Consider the following 16971-nt stretch of genomic DNA (forward strand, 5'->3'; position numbering starts at 1 on the left):
TTCATAAAGAATCTTTAGGTTTGAATTGATCAAACAAGAAATTTCGGAGTAATTCCGAAAAAACATTTTTTTGGGTTTTCTTTACTGCACGATATCTCTCGAACGAATCAACTGATTTTGACCGGATTAGCGGCAATCGACGTGGTTTTTCAAGGTCAAGAGCTAAGTAGTTTTTGGAGTTGATCGATAGAGCCGTTTGAAAGTTATTTCAAAAAAACCACTTTTGAAAAAATTTTTTTTTAGATTTTTCGAAATCCATCGGCCCGAATCGGTCCAAATTGTATTCAAAATCTAAGTTTGGCCAAGCTCTTTTGAATGGCACCAACCGCGATAAAATCGGTCTAACCGTTCAAAAGTTGAAGGAAGTTTATATACTTACACACACACACACACGCACACGCACACGCACACACACACACACACACACACACCTGCGACAGAGGAGAAACTGCTACCAGGCGCGTCTCCCCGTAGTGGATGGGAGAACGCTCGCTGTCCTTGGATGACACTAGGTCTCTTAGTTGATGAGGTACAGAGGGTAGGAGCCAAATAAAATACGCTCCCGTGGACAACCCCCCCCCCCCCCCCCCGCCTTTAATAGGTTGGTCACACTAACTGATCTAGCAAGACGATCGTTCCCTGCTGTAACTCACTGGGAGTGTCCGGAACCCGTGTCGATTATTTCCGATGATGCGGGCCACGGCTGATGTGAGCTGGCTCTGCCGAGGTGTAAAGTAAGTTGCAGCAGCGGATCAGGAGCTAATCACTTCGGGCCTTGATCAAGAAATACGCAGTGAGTGTTAGAGATCGGAATCTTCACCGCCCCGAGCGAGTCTAGTCCGCCCGTGTATTCCGGGACTGGCTAAGTGTCGGCTAGGCCTCAGGGAACTGGGGTAGGAGTACTATCTCCGAAGGTACACCCGTTCCTAGTTATGGCAACCCGCTCCACTCCGTACGATGCGCTGGTAAATCAAAAAGTATGAGTAACTTACAGGAAACAAACAAGAATAGAAACGGGCTTCATGCTCAACAAGCAGTGATTGAAGCAAGCGCTGACATGAAGAGAACGCAAGCGTTGGAGCGCCTTGAGAAGCTGACCATTGAGCTGCAAGAGTTTGTCCAAACTAAGGTCAATATCCACAAGGAGATAAAGACCAAGACAACCGGTGTAGTCAATGCTCTTGGAAGATTCAAGAAACTGGACGAGGAATGGCAGTCATCACGACGCCGCATTGAAACTGAAACTGAGACGGAAGAAGCAATGGACACTGGAGCCGACGGTGACAGTGAATCTGCTGCTGAGGACAAGGGTGAAACTGACACAAGGTCTGGAAAGAGAAAGGACCGAGATTCGCCAGAGTCAACCGACAAAGTCACAAAGAAGAAGGACTTGAAAAAAAGCCTTCCCCAACGACTGGCAGGGCAGGGCGACGAACAAAAGACGACTGACTGGGAAAAAGTACAGTCTAAGAAGGAGAAGAGAAGGCTAGCTAGAGAGCAACTCTCAAAACAGCCGCCGAAGGAGCCCAGGCCAGAGCCTAAGCGGAAAAAACCACGCAAATGGATCAGACCCGACGCACTGATCATCCGCCCGGCCGAGAAAACAAAGTATGCCGAGATTCTGCGTCGTATAAAGCAGGACGTCCCAGATGAGCAGGTTCGTTCAACTGTGGATAAGATCAACAAGACCAGAAGTGGGGACTTGTTGATTACGATTTCGAGGAAGAGCACTGACAAAGGCCAAGGTCTGCAAAAGACGATCGCGGACATCCTTAAGGAGGAGGCCAAAGTGATTTGCAAAGGGCCACAGGAGACCATCGAGATCCGAGATGTCGATGACGACACGACGAAAGAGCATATTCAGACCGCTCTAAAGAGGGAAGCTGGAGAAAGTTGTGAAATCCCACTAGAGGCAATCAAGATCCGTAAAGCCTTTAGGGGTACACAGACAGCCACAGTGTCACTACCAGCAGCTGCAGCACAAAAGTTACTGGAGGGAAACTGCAAAATAAGGATAGGCTGGTCTAATTGCCGAATGAGAGCAACGAAGAGACCCATACAATGCTTCAAATGCTGGCACTTTGGGCACTTCGGATCGCAGTGCAAAAGCGAAGTCGACCGGTCTAAGCTCTGCATCAGGTGCGGAAAAGAAGGACACAAAATTGCTGATTGTAAAAATCCAGCTAAATGTGCACTGTGCTTTGAACGGCACAGCATAGAAAAGGCGGCTCACCATGCAGGCATGAACAGATGCCCCATCTTCCAAGAAGCGCTCCAGAAGATAACGAAGCCAAGAACATGAAGATAGTGCAGCTCAACCCCAATCATTGTGAGGCTGCGCATGACCTGCTCATGCAAACTGTGCGTGAATTAGAGGCAGATGTAGCACTTATAAGTGAGCCTTATAGACATCTGAGTAACCAACCCTGGGAATCCGACAGCACTAACAAAGCCGTCATCTGGTCCTGCGATAAATGTCCTTTTCAGAGAACAGTCAACAATAAAGAAGCTGGCTTCGTAGCAGCATGGGTAGATGGCCTCCGCTTCTACAGTTGCTATGCACCACCTAGTCTCTCTAATGAGCATTTTGAAGACTTCCTTGATCGGCTAACTGAGGACGCAAGAAAACACTTTCCCGTGGCAATAGCTGGTGACTTCAATTCCTGGGCAACAGACTGGGGCAGCAAGTTCACTAATACACGTGGAAAAGCACTTCTCGAAGCGATGGCCACTCTGGACGTGATCCTTCTTAATACCGGTGACACGCCAACGTATACTAAGGGAGAGGCAAACTCAACTGTCGACCTTACATTTGTCAGCAGTTGCTTAGCTCGAAGAGGTTTTTCTTGGAAAGTATTGAACATCTATACAGCCAGCGACCATAGTGCGATACTATGGGAAATATCAACTGGCCAGAAACTAACAAGAGACAACAGGAGCGCTAGCGCGGTTGGGTGGAAAGTTAAGTCTCTCGACCCCACTGCTTTAGTAGTAGCCTTAGACTGCAATCCGATCATCGTAGAAACTGCTGAAGAGAAGACCAAGGACCTAATGAAAAGAGTCACCCAGGCTTACGACGCTAGTATGTCTCGGAAACGTCGCATAAATTCAAGACCTTCAGTGCACTGGTGGAACGATCACATTAGCATTCTACGCTCAAAGTGTCTTAAAAAAAGAAGAAAGTCTTAGCGTGGCTACAGACGATCTAACTCCGCAGAGCTGTTGGCAGAGTATAAAAAGGCCCGTCGAGAACTGAACAGAGCCATCAAAGAAAGCAAAAGACGTTGCTGGAAGGAACTGGTTGCAGAAGTCGAAAAAGATCCATGGGGCAGACCGTATAAGGTGGTTATGACCCACTTGAAATGCCAACCAATGCCATCACCTACGTGTCCACAACTCCTAGAGAAGATTGTTACTACGTTGTTTCCCCAACAGCTGGTATTCACCTACAAGTTGGAGCAGCTCAATTCTGAAGACATCCCAACTATCACGTTGGACGAGTTGATAGAGGCAGGAAATCGAGTAGGGAATAATAAGGCGCCGGGATTGGACGGAATTCCTAATATTGCCCTGAAATCAATCCTTAGGGCAGCACCGACATTATTCCTGGACATTTACGATACATACCTGAAGGAAGGGACTTTTCCCCAGAAGTGGAAACAGCAACGGCTAGTGTTACTTCCGAAGGGGAAAAAGCCGTCGGAAGAACCGTCATCCTACCGACCACTCTGCATGTTAGACACGGCCGGCAAGATATTCGAGCGCATAATTCATCAGAGAATAGAGGCTTTAGTCGATCCACTCCTAGCAGAGAACCAGTTTGGTTTCCGAAAAGGACGGTCAACTCTGGATGCTATCAAATTGGTTGTTGATATAGCCAAGGATGCAATCGCCGGAACGAGATGGAAGGGTGGAAAGAAGAAATACTGCTTGGTGGCTGCTTTGGACATCAAAAATGCCTTCAACTCCGCTAACTGGGATTGCATTATGCGGGCTCTAGAAGAAAAAAACATACCAGGATACCTTCGCAGAATAGTAGCGAGCTACTTCACGAACAGGCTCCTGAAATATGACACGACGGATGGTACGGAAGTGTACGAAATCTCCGGAGGAGTGCCACAGGGATCAGTCTTAGGTCCTCTGCTATGGAACATCATGTATGATGGCCTCCTGAGAATAGCATTGCCTACAGGAGTCAAACTTGTAGAATATGCGGATGACGTAGATGTCGTGATTGTCGCAAAGCACCTCGAAGAGATAGAAATGGCATTTGATATTACATTCAGACGAGTCAATTTGTGGATGGACATGATGAACTTGCAACTAGCCAAGCATAAAACCGAGGCAGTGCTCATCACCAGCAGAAAAACGGTAGAAACCATCAAGTTGAGAGTCGGAGAACAAGAAATCACATCACAACCATTTATCCGTTATCTGGGAGTGATGCTGGATGCACGACTCAACTTCAAACAGCAGGTGGAACATGTCAGTGCCAAAGCGTCAGTAGTGAGGGCTAGTCTCGCACGGCTGATGCCTAACATCGGAGGCCCAATGCAGAGCAGGAGGCTACTATTGTCATCAGTAGTCACATCAGTGCTCACTTACGGAATATCCATTTGGGCTGATGCACTGGAAACCCAAGAATCATGGAGAAAAGCTGGACCAATATACCGACTGAGTGCCCTACGAGTAGCTAGTGCCTTCCGCACTATATCAGAAGAAGCAGTGTGCGTCATTGCTGGGACCCTACCTCTTAGAGTTCTAGCAGAGGAAAGACGGGCCCTTTACCAACGAAGAAGGTCAACTGCACTGAGCCCGGAAGAACTTAGAATTGAAGAACAGCAGAAGAGCATAGGCCGATGGCAACTACAATGGGATGCTGCAGAGAAGGGTAGGTGGACGCACCGTCTCATACCTCGGGTCGACATTTGGCTTAACCGGAATCACGGTGAGGTCAATTACTATCTTACGCAGATGTTGTCGGGACATGGGTGTTTTCGAGAGTATCTACACCGCTTTAAGCACGATGACTCTTCGGAGTGCCCGTTCTGCCCAGGAGCTGCTGAAGACGCGGAGCACGTCTTCTTTGTATGTCCTCGTTTCGATCCACAGCGTGAAGAACTGGAGAGGATCCTGAACCAGAGAATGCAACCAGATTCACTAGTGGAAGCAATGTTGTTATCAGAAGCTGCCTGGAACGCTACCAACACGTTTGCAACAGAAGTCCTTAAAGACTTGCGTTCCACCGAAAGAAGAAGAGCAAATAGCAGAAGATAGAAGGAAGGTAGTTAACACCTTAGCCACCAGAAGGAAGAGCAGTAGCTAGATCCTCCCTTCACGAAGTAATGCCTGACGGCGGTTTCCATGAGGGATTAGAGGAAAGAAGGAAAAGGGGTTTAGGGTTTAGTGGGTAGGGGCGTTAGTGTCGAGTTTTAGTATGACGCTGCGTCGAGTCGCCACATATCCAGGCCAAACAACTATGCCTAGAATCCGTAAAAAGGATTCCCCCCCCCCCTAAGGGGAAAAAAAAAAACACACATACACACACACACACACACATACAGATACCATCGCGGGAATAGTCAGGGAAGCTTCCTAGGGCCTCAAAACGTCGAGATTCGATGAAAACTCGATTTTTGTAAAACGGGGTGAAAACAATAACTTCCCGATTTTGGAAAATCTGCGATTTTCTTAACGGGAAGTTAAAAATGATAATATATATGGACAGAAAAAAAAAGATTAAAGGGAAAAAAAACAGAAAGCATTACATCTACAGAAAGCTTCTAGTTACACTTATCAACTACGAGATTCAAAGTCTTTTAGTAAATAGAGATACGGCAATGTTTGCGTCTCATAGCGCATCAAAAGATATAGAATGAATAGTGTCCCGTTCCATTATTTGGAACCGGTCGGTAAAACTTGCTGGATTACTCGCAATGTTATCTCAAAGACTCTTAGACCATACTGCCAAGAAATAGAAAAATAAAAAATTTACTAAATTCTAAAAGTGTATAAACGGAAAAATGTTCAGTACCGGGTTTTATAGTCTCTTTATTCATTAAGATAAGGCTATATTAACTTAGGTGAAAAACTATTTGCGATTAAAAACGATGAGTCAATAATATATCATACATCTTTTATTTACCTACTGTAAATTCATTATTATTTATAACTTTCCTTCATGAAAATTAAAAATTTTCGAAAACTCAGAAAATTATTCATTGAATAAAATACGGATTAACTATTTCCGACATCTCTGAAAATTATTGACTCTACAATTTTATGATTATTCATCATATTGTCCATCAAATTCTAATTATTAATCACTCGATTATATTACGTCGAACGGCCATCGTTTGACAGTGAACGACGAGTATCATTGTGAAAGTTTTTCACTGTTACTTTATAATTTTTATTCTGTATAGTTATCATACTTCACTCTTCGAAAAACCAAATTTTTACTTGACCTCCGATTTTTTATCTGAGTAAAAATCGTAGATCATCGATCGATCGAAAGCATATAAATGTCATTCGAAAACATATAAATTGTCAAAAAACCGTAACTCGCTGGTGGATGCACAGTAGTCTGTTAGTGAAACGAGCGTATAATGTCAGTAAGTCAGGAACAAGTGTTGTATTTTTTTCATAGTCTTAAATGAAAAACCATAATAATTTTTGTTTATGAAAAATATAATAATATTGTTTTTTTTTTTTTTAATCAGGAGATATTTTATTCAACAATTAATTAATTAATAAATTATAATTTATTTTCAACTTAACTTTAAATATTTTCTGCACGTCTAATATTTTCACCGTAATTCCAAAATTCGAATCCATTATTAAAGATTTGAGTTTTTTTTTTTTTTTAGAGACAAAAACTTTAATTTCAAAATTACGGAAAAATTGTTTGTTATCAAGAAAAATTATTATGAGATATTTTTTTTTAACAATTAAATTTTTAACAATTTCTTTTTCAGATCTTTTTTTATACAGTTAATAATTTCACCGTAATTTCGAAATCAAGATTTTCGTAATCATCAAAAATTTGAATCATTTATCACGATTATTATTTTGAAGTCATGGAAAAAATATAAATTTATTTAAGCTATTTTTATTTGTACAATGAAAAAAAATGACTTGGTTTTGACACTTTATGATGTGACTGATTTAATCGTTTCGAACGGTGTCTCAGATAGCCGAACTGGTAAAGTCTCGGGCGCGTAACTAGATGAGTCGGGTTCGAGCCCCGGTCTAGAATGTCCGAAATATTTTTTTTTATTTTATTGTCCGTGACAGTAGCGTAAAATTATCGTATTTCGACAGTATATTGAGCGTACAGTGTCGGTCATAACGTCGTAGATTCACTTGCGTATGCACCGTATATATTCGATAAATTTATAGTAGACATCGTTCACAACGGTATCCGATGCTGACTGACAAACCGCTCGGTAAGAACGAACTTTATACGGTGAAACGACCGTGAAACAACCGCACGCATAAAACTGATTTTGTTGAAATAACAAAAGACGGGATAACTGAAAAATATGTTCTGGTAACAAATGAGTTTAGTTATAGTAACAAATCCATTAATCGCATTAACAAAATGTTTCAAGTTGTACTGACAAACCAGTATGTTAAATGACCAAATCAATTTGTTAACAATATTTTCCTAACGAAATAATTTTATTGCAATAACAAAACTAATTTGTTGCTAACATATTTTCCAAATCAGATATCACTGATTATAGCATATTTTTAAATTATGGATTCTTATAAAATTTAATGTAACATTTAATGTAAATTTATTTGTTATTTTGATAGAATAATTTTGCTGTTTCAACAGAAAAATTTGTAATACCAAATAAATTATTTTGGCGAATCTACTTAAAGATTTTGCTATAGTAACCAAATTGTTTTGTTGTTATAACAAATCAATAACTTGCTATAACCTAAATTTTGTTATTTTAACATATAATTTGTTATCCCTATGTTAACAAATGCATTTGTTACTAGAACATATCTTAGGTTATTTTAACAAAATTTTTTTCTGCGTGCGTCAATCGACCATATAAAAATATATTTAGCACTATAAACATTCGCATTTTTATCAATAGACTCTAACATAGAATCCACCGTATAATTAGATAAATTTTTAACAGCTTGAATATTAACATTCTTGTTGCAGAATTTCCAATGATATTAAGATTTACGTTGGAATGATTTTACTCCGTAAAATAACATAATATAAAAAAAAAAAAAACATACTTTTAAATATTTATTTCTACATGTTTCTATTTATAATTTAATATCTTACAAGTCTGAAACTAAACAATTAAATTAATTAATGAAAAATTTTCAGGAAATACATTTACACGCTTGGTGGTATAAAATTTAGGATTCACACCGTTCAAATTTAACATTACACTTAGTGAGATTTTCACACCGTCCGGGTTAAAAATTTTAACACCGAATCATTTACACCACACCGAGTGCAAAAAATTTTTTACAGTGTACACTCCTCGCAAAATTTACGGGATCAAAAAAAGGGATCGGAAAAAGGCACTTTAAAGTTTGAAGATTCTAGTTTTTTTTTAATCTTAAAAACAAAAAAATGTCACTTTTTCATAAATTAATCTAATCATTGTACAGGTTTTTCATTTTTTTTTATGTATAAGTATTAATTGACAAGTTTTATGAACGACCTATACGAATGTTAAATAGCCATTTGGATTATACTTAATGTTAAATTTCAAAAGTTAAGGGAGTATTCTACTGTAGAGATATGAATTTCGCCCGGTTTTAGAAGCGCTGTACGAAGGAAACAAAAAATATTTTTACAATCAATTTTTTTATCATTTGTTTATTGATGTTTTATTATTACATAAAAAAATTATTAAAAAAAAAAATTAAAATTGACAAAGTTATGAGCAGTCAAAGTGGGGGGTCAAAAAAAAAGAGGGTGTCCTGGCGTGCATTATTCCAACCCTCCTGGTGATCTGAAACATAAAAAACAGACGGATTCTTAATTATTATAGATGCCGCTATCGTATAACCCTTGGATAAGTTAAAAAAAAATTTTTTTTTTAAATGGCGGCAGTTTGAAAAAAAATTTTTTTTTTTCATATTTTTTTAACAATTCCGAATTTTTTAAAAATACTAAATGAGAAGTTATAGTTTTGGGCAGGGTTCACGAGATGAAGCGGCGTATAGAGAACATCCTCTTCAAATTTGAAGTAAATCAGTTCATTAGAACTCGAGATATCCTTACCGCCAGCTCGAAAAAAGTAGTTCCGAGAAAAACGCGTGCAAAGTTTTGAGACAAGTTTTCGACAATTTTACTTGTAGAATGGTACAGAATACCTACATATTTTTAATCGGCGATTCCTGCTCCATATAAGAATCCTTCCTCTACTTCAAAATGCTCATTCTCCGATGTTCTCTTGTGAAGACGTGCAGTTCTACCCTCCTTTGACGCCTCTGAAGTCCGGAGTTCCGAGCGCTCGATACGCGCTTCGTCCCGTCTCGCTGCAAAAGCATTAGCTTCTGGGCCAATCGTGATTCCCATAACATCTAAGATTTTTAATATAGGTATAAAACCTTCATTAAAAATACTAACTGCGAAGAAAGTGGCAATTTCAATTGTCTTCGGTCCAGCGTGAATGTGCTTCGGAGCAAAAGTCCAAATTAACGAATTCAAAGATTCGTTATTATTTTGGGTTTCAGAACCCAAACATCGTTCCAATAAAGAATCAGCTGATAAACTTTCATAGATTGGTTTTATTACATCTAAAACTTTGTCATTTAGAGGAGGATTTTTGTGGTCAAATTCGTCAATAGTGCCGTCTTCTATTGCCTTCTGATTCTTGCACCAACTAGATGAACAATTCATGTGCTGAGGATTTTCGTTAGTTGAAATTTCATGAAAGTAGGTTGCCCACACATCTCTCTTCATGTCTTCAACAGAATCTGGATTTCGACGAATTGCCAAACCATAATATAAAGACAATTCATTGATAAGCTTAACAGTGAGTTTACCAGCGCCTTTGCCACCAATATCTTTATTATCTTTTTTTGCTTTACGTAACCGTGAACCCATGCGTTTTTGAATATGCCCAACAATCTCCTTTTTTTCTACTACCGGGTTATCATTGTAGGGGTTAATATCAAGAATGCCCTTGAAAGTTTTTTTGACCCCCACTTTGACTGCTCATAACTTTGTCAATTTTAATTTTTTTTTTTTTAATAATTTTTTTATGTAATAATAAAACATCAATAAACAAATGATAAAAAAATTGATTGTAAAAATATTTTTTTTTTCTTTCGTACAGCGCTTCTAAAACCGGGCGAAATTCATGCCTCTACAGTAGAATACTCCCTTAAAAACTTGTAGCGGTCGGACCGGAACCGATGCCACGTCACTAAAACGGCTATAACTCATGAAATAATAGGAATTTTTAAAAATCCTTTTAATGACATATTTTTGAATATCTAAACTTTGAAAATATGAAAAAAAAAAATTTGCGATTTTTTCAAAATTCTACAGTAGAATACTCCCTTAAATATAAAAATGTAGTAATCTATTTCTTTAGTTTAATAATTTATTCAAGTTATAACTATACTCTTTACAATATTCGAATGAAGTTAATAAAGTTTCACAATAATTAATCAATCCCGTAGAATATAGTTATCAGTAAAACGATACAATAGATTAAGTTCGTGTATAAGTATTAATGTCAAGATGGTACTCCGCGGTTACAATAATACGATACGTTAAGTAAAGGAAAATATGATAAGTGTAGTAACGCGTAGATGTGTGTATCTCAGAGGCTGAGGAAAGTCTGCCTCGTGCCCCTTGACTCTTGAGGGTGTTAGCCTTTGCTAACACTTAGCGTTGTTCTTGGGGTCCCGTGACGTCATGAGCCCCTTGAATGCCCGGGAAGGGATTTTATGGCCCAAAGAGTACGGTGGTTGACGCAAAATTTTCGAGAGTGGAAAAGTACTTCCACAAAAAGAAAAATAAACTAATGACAGGTCGACGACATTTCTTTTTTTATTTAGAAAATTTTCTTTAATGTATTCATTAGTTTTTTATTTATGTCTAGATATCGCAATTGGAAATTGATCTAAAATCCTGATAAAAAAAAAGTATTGAGACAAAGAAAAAAGTATTGAAAAGTATTGGTTTTCTAGTCAATCCAATACTTTTTAATACTTTTTTCTTTGTCTCAATACTTTTTTTTACTCAGGGAAGTTAGCCTATTATTCAAGTTAAAGTATTCTCTATACGTTATGAAAAATTTTAACTCAATTGGTAGTTTAGTTAATTAATTGTAACGGAACAAAGATTAAAAACTTTATCGATTGACATATTATTATAGATAAAAAACGAATGAATAAAAACGCTATAACCTTTGTATGATAGCTATATATTATAGAAATGAGTGTTATAATTTCTATAAAATTATACAAAAATGTTTTTTTCTCTATGAATCATTCTTGATATGTAATTGAAGATATATCATATTGTAAATACATCTGTATTGCACGCATAAACTGATACTTGTTTGTTCAGATTGTACTGTTAATCATTTCTTTAGAGTCGATTTAAATGTTTTATATATTGACTTTCATTTTGTTCTAATTAAATTTTTACACTCAATTAAAATATTTATTGCTTTTTTTCCCAAAGTTAATAATTATAAAAAAGTCTTTTTATGTTTTCAGCGGAACTTGGTGATTATGATCCGCGACGGCATTCTCCCGGTTATGTTACCGAGTTTCGATTTCTCACTAATCAAACGTCTGAACTGGAATCAAGGATAGTCGAGCTTCATAAAACTCTAATGTATGCTATTAAAGTTATTAATTATTTACTTTTAATTATATGGGCAATTTTAAACAACTTTTTTTTTTTTTGTTTTTTTAAATAGTGGTCAAGTGCCGTCAACAGCAGAGCTCAACTATTTGGACAAAGTTAAGTGGCTTGAAATGTATGGAGTTGATCTTCACCCCGTGTTAGTAAGTATTTTATTCAATTTACCTTAATGTATATCGTACAGATGTTTTAATGTAATTTTAATAATTTTGTTTGAGGGCGATGACAGCGTTGAATACTATTTGGGTTTAACTCCAAGTGGTATAATATTATTACGAAATAAAACCAAAGTAGGCAACTACTACTGGCCACGTATCAACAAAATATATTACAAAGTATGTAAACTATTAAATTTTGTTTTTTTAATATAAATTATTTTTGTCGTAGGAAGAAGGATATTTTCATGTAGAATTATTCAGAAATTAGTTTTGATCGATGTTGGAGATTTTGTCGACTTTATCTCAACTTCGACAGCAACTTAACCATTTAAATTATATTTTGACTCGCTGTTAAAACAATTATGAGTTCTACTTTTGGTTTGATTTTATCTTTTTTTTTTTTGTAAAATAAACAATTGTTTGTTTAAAACTTTTGAAACTGTTAAAAGTTTTAAAACTTTTAACTGTACAAATTATACTTTAAAAAGTTATTTAATCTTGTTTGTTTTAACGTAACTATTCCTTCCAACAACTGTCAACGATATCGTCAAAATAATTTCACATGAAAAAGTTTTTCCCACAACATAAATAATTTATAGATAATATATTATGGACATGGATAAAATAATAATTGTTTCTTCATATTCTATAAGAAAAAAAAGAAAGGTAAAAATATTAAAGAAAAATTGAACAATGTAGGGTAGATACTTCATGCTTCGTGTCAGCGAAAAAAATTCAGAAGAGCGAACGCACGGGTTTGAAACGCCGTCAAAGGGTGCTTGTCGACATCTTTGGAAGTGTTGCCAAGAGCATCAAGCATTTTTCCGATTAATGGCCACTGGACCACCGCCTATGAGCCCGTACTCTCGTTTCCGCTCTTACAGTCCCACTTCAGAAAAAAATCAGCAGGGTTCTATTCGTCGGATTCCACAGCCATCTTTTCAACGTGTTCCAAGTCGTAGAGCTCAGCGTAGAATCGTCGAAGGACAAGAGACAGTCGGGCCATTTACGGAAACTCCAGCAGTTGATCGTATAACATCTGTCAATTTAGGAAACTCTAATATCACTAGACATGTAAATAGTTCCAGTCCCAGAAGTATTCGAAGTGCTCCGTGGACTCAAAGTCAATCGCGAGGGTTCTATTCATCGTCCAGTCCTCGGTCTGTGCGTTCTGCAGGCACAGCTCCTGGGGTAAGTTTTCTTTTGTTAGTTGTACTATTATTTTCACTTCATAAATAAATTTAATTTTACAAGAGTTTTTTTTTATTTCAGTTATTTAACAGAATTCACAGGCGGAGTAGTTCTGTAGAAAGTCAAAGCTCTGGTGACAGCCATAGTCGCAGTGGACATCGTAGACGAAGCCATAGTCACAGTCACAGCCACCGGAGACATAGCCGGCATTCTGACTGCGAGTCTGAACTTTCTAGAGGATCCGATAGCAGATCTGGTCACCGTAAACATCGCCGAAAGCACAGAAGTTCTCGTAACTCACGGTAAGTACTTTATTTTTTTTATAACTTGAAGCGGTTGATTAATTTGCTTGATAATTCTGTAGTTTTTTAATTATTTTTTAGGCATGAGTTGGTTGATTCTGAGCCACAGTGGAGAGAAGCACAAAAACGAAAAGCTGAAGGAGTTCAAAGAGCAGTGGTAAATGTTTTATAAAACCTATTTTATATTTTTTTTTATTATATATAAAAAAATACTCATGGTAATAATATTCATAGGTGAGTCATACAGAACCGAGAAGAAAACATAGAAGTAGACATAGAAGTCCATCTCAGAAATTACCTCACGAACTTAGAAAGTAAGCTCATCAATAAATTATTGAGAAATGAATCTGTGTTTTATGAAAAATATTTAATTGATTAACAATTATTTGTTTTTATGAATTTGTTTTAGGCATTTAGAGTATGATCTCATTGATACATCAAGAATGACTGAAGAACAACGAAGAGAAATATCATACACAGTTGTTAAATCTCAAACAACCCCTCAAAGTCTTTCGCATTTAAGTAATTTACATTTAGACGTTGATGCAACAGTCTCAACTAGGTACGATGATCTCAAGAAAACATCAACACATTTTAGTCATTCTCTTTTAGAGGATGATACTGAATCAGTTATCATTGTCTGAAAATGATTTAATTTTATTGTTTTTTATATTATGCATGAGTCAATTTTTTAAAAACTTTATTTTTATTAATTTATTCTGAGCATGTAAATTATTTACTGGTTAAGCATGTTCTTATTTATTTAAAGCATGAATATACTATAATAAATCACTTATTAACAGTCTCATTGCACTTGTGTATTTATTTCCCGTGCTAATGCACTCTTGTGGTTGTGGTATTCCACAATTATTAATTATAATATATATGTGTATGTATAATTAATTGATGTGTCAATAATAATAATTATTATTATTATAAATAAATAAATAAATTGTGAAAGAAGTAAAGGTAGCTAAAGATTCGCTTTCAGAACAATCGGAACATTTGACAAGAGGGATAGACAAATTCGTCATAAATACGAGGCTAATTATGACCCAGTATTATCATCAAGATCCACTGGACTCGAATCAAAGTATTCGGCACCTAGGAATCATTATAATCATCAAAGAGATTATAATTCGACTTCACGTAATAGCAAAATATTAATTGGCAGCAATGTTGATAGTGGATTAGGTGAAAGCACCACTCAAGATTTATCGAGTTGCTGTTCAAGTTCTGCTGATAGCACTAGAATAACTCGTATGGTATGCTATCACTTTTATTATTCAAAACTATTCTTTATAATTTTTATATATATATGAATATTTTTTTAATTGCTACATATTTATAGTTCCATATACTTATACTGTCTAAATATTTTTTATTTAAAAAATAATTTTATATTGTATGAACCATTAAAAATTGTAGTGACATAATATTTGATTTGGTGCAGACGCAAGGACAATTACCAAGAAAAGGAATTTATGATTTATCACCAAATCCCGAAAATTCGCCTCTTATTGATGTTACTTTAGATGCAGTTCTTCAACCTATAATATCGTAAGCCGTCGTATTTTATTTTCTTACAATCAACTATTATCATTTGTAATTTTTTCATTAAAATTAATTTTTTTTTTTTTGCAGAACATTAACACGGAAACCTAAGAATTTGCCCAAATTATAATTGAATAAATCATCTTATATTAAATGACGTATAAAAACCTGTTGTTAATTCATCTACTTTGTAAATTTTTATATTCTTAAATAAATAAATAAAAATAAATCCTAATCCTATTAGTAATAGGATCAATAAGAAAACAATAATTTTTTTTAATCTAAATTTTACGAAGTTTCGTTTTATTGAAAAAAATATATTAAAAATATATGTAAAAATTTTATTTAATTATCTTTCGATGCCATGTGTCTCATCAAATTTCCAATAAATTTCTCCATTTTTTTTAAATCTTGAGCTATCTCAGTTTTATATTGTAAACACTGTAATCAAATTTAATTAAAAAATTAATTAATTAAAAAATTCTTATCTATTTAACTTGCATTATTATCTAATTATTAAAAAAAAATTATTAATTACCGTTCGATTGTCTGTGAGTTTTAAGCACAACACTCCTTTATTATGACAATACTTCATTGTATAACGTGCCTATAAATAAACCAATGTTTAGAGTTGTTAGTAGAAAAATAAATTGGTTGGTAAAAAAGTAGAATTACTTTTGTTGGATCTTGAAGGTATAACCTTTCTGCACCCTTTTCAAACTCTTCCCACGAATTGGCATACGTCATTTTGATAGTAAGTGTATAAAATAAATAACAAAGCTATTTTATAATTTGGACAGTTTCAATTTGTAGCACTAAAAAGAAACACAGGTTATTATGGTTAATTTCTCCAAAATTTATACGAAATGAATTTATTTTTATTTATAGGTCTAAAATTGCAACGTTTAGTTACCTTAATACCCTTTACACATTTACATTCAGTTGACAACTTTGGAAGCTGATTGTCAGTTATTATTATATTATTTTGTACTAAGGTTAGTTTTACACAATACAGAAAGATTGAAAAGTAATGAGTATAATATATAGTTCATTTGTATTGTACTAATTGCTTTTCCAACTTTTCTGCACTGTTGCACTGTATTCGTTACTTTCTTGATTATGAGCATAAAAATTCAAGGCAGTTAACCTACATACTTAAAAAAACAGGGGACTCCAGCATTTATAAAAACAAAAATATAATTATTAAATTTTTAATAAAAAAATCAAATTATTGTTTGATATTTTTCGAAGCATTTGTAAATTATGCCCACAAACTTAGCTATAAGGGCACCACTTCTAACTGTACAGTTGTGGAATGTGGAGTAGTGTTGTACGTTGTAATTGAGAGTGGGCGGGATGGGGACACTTTGCCGACAAACTTTGGGAATTTTAAGTTTATAAGTTGGCATTACCACGAACTCTTATAAATCCATTAAGGAGTTCACACATAGTGAACAGAATGTCTTGTGCTGCCGTCTCTAGGATTATTAATGAATAGTATCATTTAAATTTTTTTACATATGCCGCCTGTTACTTCTGGATAAAGTAGGAAGTTGTATGATAGTGTTGCAATCAGTTAATAGATGGCTGATATACCCTTTATATCGAAATAAAATACTTTTCTCAAGACATATCTGTTTTAAGTTATAAAAAGCTTGATATCTGATGATATGTAAATCGGAGTCTATTATTAATTTATTTATATTTACAATAACAATAAATTAATATAATAAAAAATGTATTGAAGAAAAATTAAAATTAAATGAAAATAATATAAAATAACGAGTTTGTTTATAATTAATTTTATATTTATTAAAGTGAAAAATTATTTAATTCAATACAAATACAGCGTTTTTCGGAGTGACAAATAATAATTACTAATAAATAATTT

At 35.5% G+C, this 16971-nt stretch overlaps 2 protein-coding genes and 1 long non-coding RNA gene across 5 annotated transcripts in view; 1 reads left to right on the forward strand and 2 right to left on the reverse strand.

Moving 5' to 3' along the window:
- The window catches only part of LOC123269279 (band 4.1-like protein 4), a 31562-nt gene extending 16240 nt beyond the window's left edge, over positions 1-15322 (forward strand). For 2 of the 3 annotated variants that reach the window (XM_044734878.1, XM_044734880.1), the window contains 11 exons: positions 11725-11845; positions 11931-12018; positions 12088-12210; positions 12733-13224; positions 13306-13526; positions 13608-13683; positions 13761-13840; positions 13936-14088; positions 14518-14791; positions 14980-15086; positions 15171-15322. In XM_044734878.1, coding sequence (XP_044590813.1) covers positions 11725-11845; positions 11931-12018; positions 12088-12210; positions 12733-13224; positions 13306-13526; positions 13608-13683; positions 13761-13840; positions 13936-14088; positions 14518-14791; positions 14980-15086; positions 15171-15210 — 1775 coding nt within the window. In that variant the 3' untranslated portion in view covers positions 15211-15322. The remainder of the gene's footprint in view (positions 1-11724; positions 11846-11930; positions 12019-12087; positions 12211-12732; positions 13225-13305; positions 13527-13607; positions 13684-13760; positions 13841-13935; positions 14089-14517; positions 14792-14979; positions 15087-15170) is intronic. The other variant, XM_044734879.1, reaches the window with a different exon arrangement.
- Positions 8848-9763, reverse strand: LOC123269293. The gene is made up of 2 exons (XR_006510375.1): positions 9365-9763; positions 8848-8996 (listed from the first exon to the last, which is right to left on the reverse strand). It is a non-coding gene; the product is annotated as an uncharacterized LOC123269293 (long non-coding RNA).
- Positions 15323-15362: 40 nt separating the features above from the next.
- On the reverse strand, positions 15363-16391 carry LOC123269288 (signal recognition particle 9 kDa protein). The gene is made up of 4 exons (XM_044734894.1): positions 15994-16391; positions 15756-15895; positions 15619-15687; positions 15363-15521 (listed from the first exon to the last, which is right to left on the reverse strand). The coding sequence occupies exons 2-4, from the start codon at positions 15825-15827 to the stop codon at positions 15426-15428; spliced, it is 237 nt and encodes a 78-aa protein (XP_044590829.1). The 5' UTR covers positions 15828-15895; positions 15994-16391; the 3' UTR covers positions 15363-15425.
- Positions 16392-16971: the final 580 nt, after the last annotated feature.

Source organism: Cotesia glomerata, linkage group LG7, assembly GCF_020080835.1.
Source record: "Cotesia glomerata isolate CgM1 linkage group LG7, MPM_Cglom_v2.3, whole genome shotgun sequence".
Lineage (NCBI taxonomy): Eukaryota > Metazoa > Arthropoda > Insecta > Hymenoptera > Braconidae > Cotesia > Cotesia glomerata.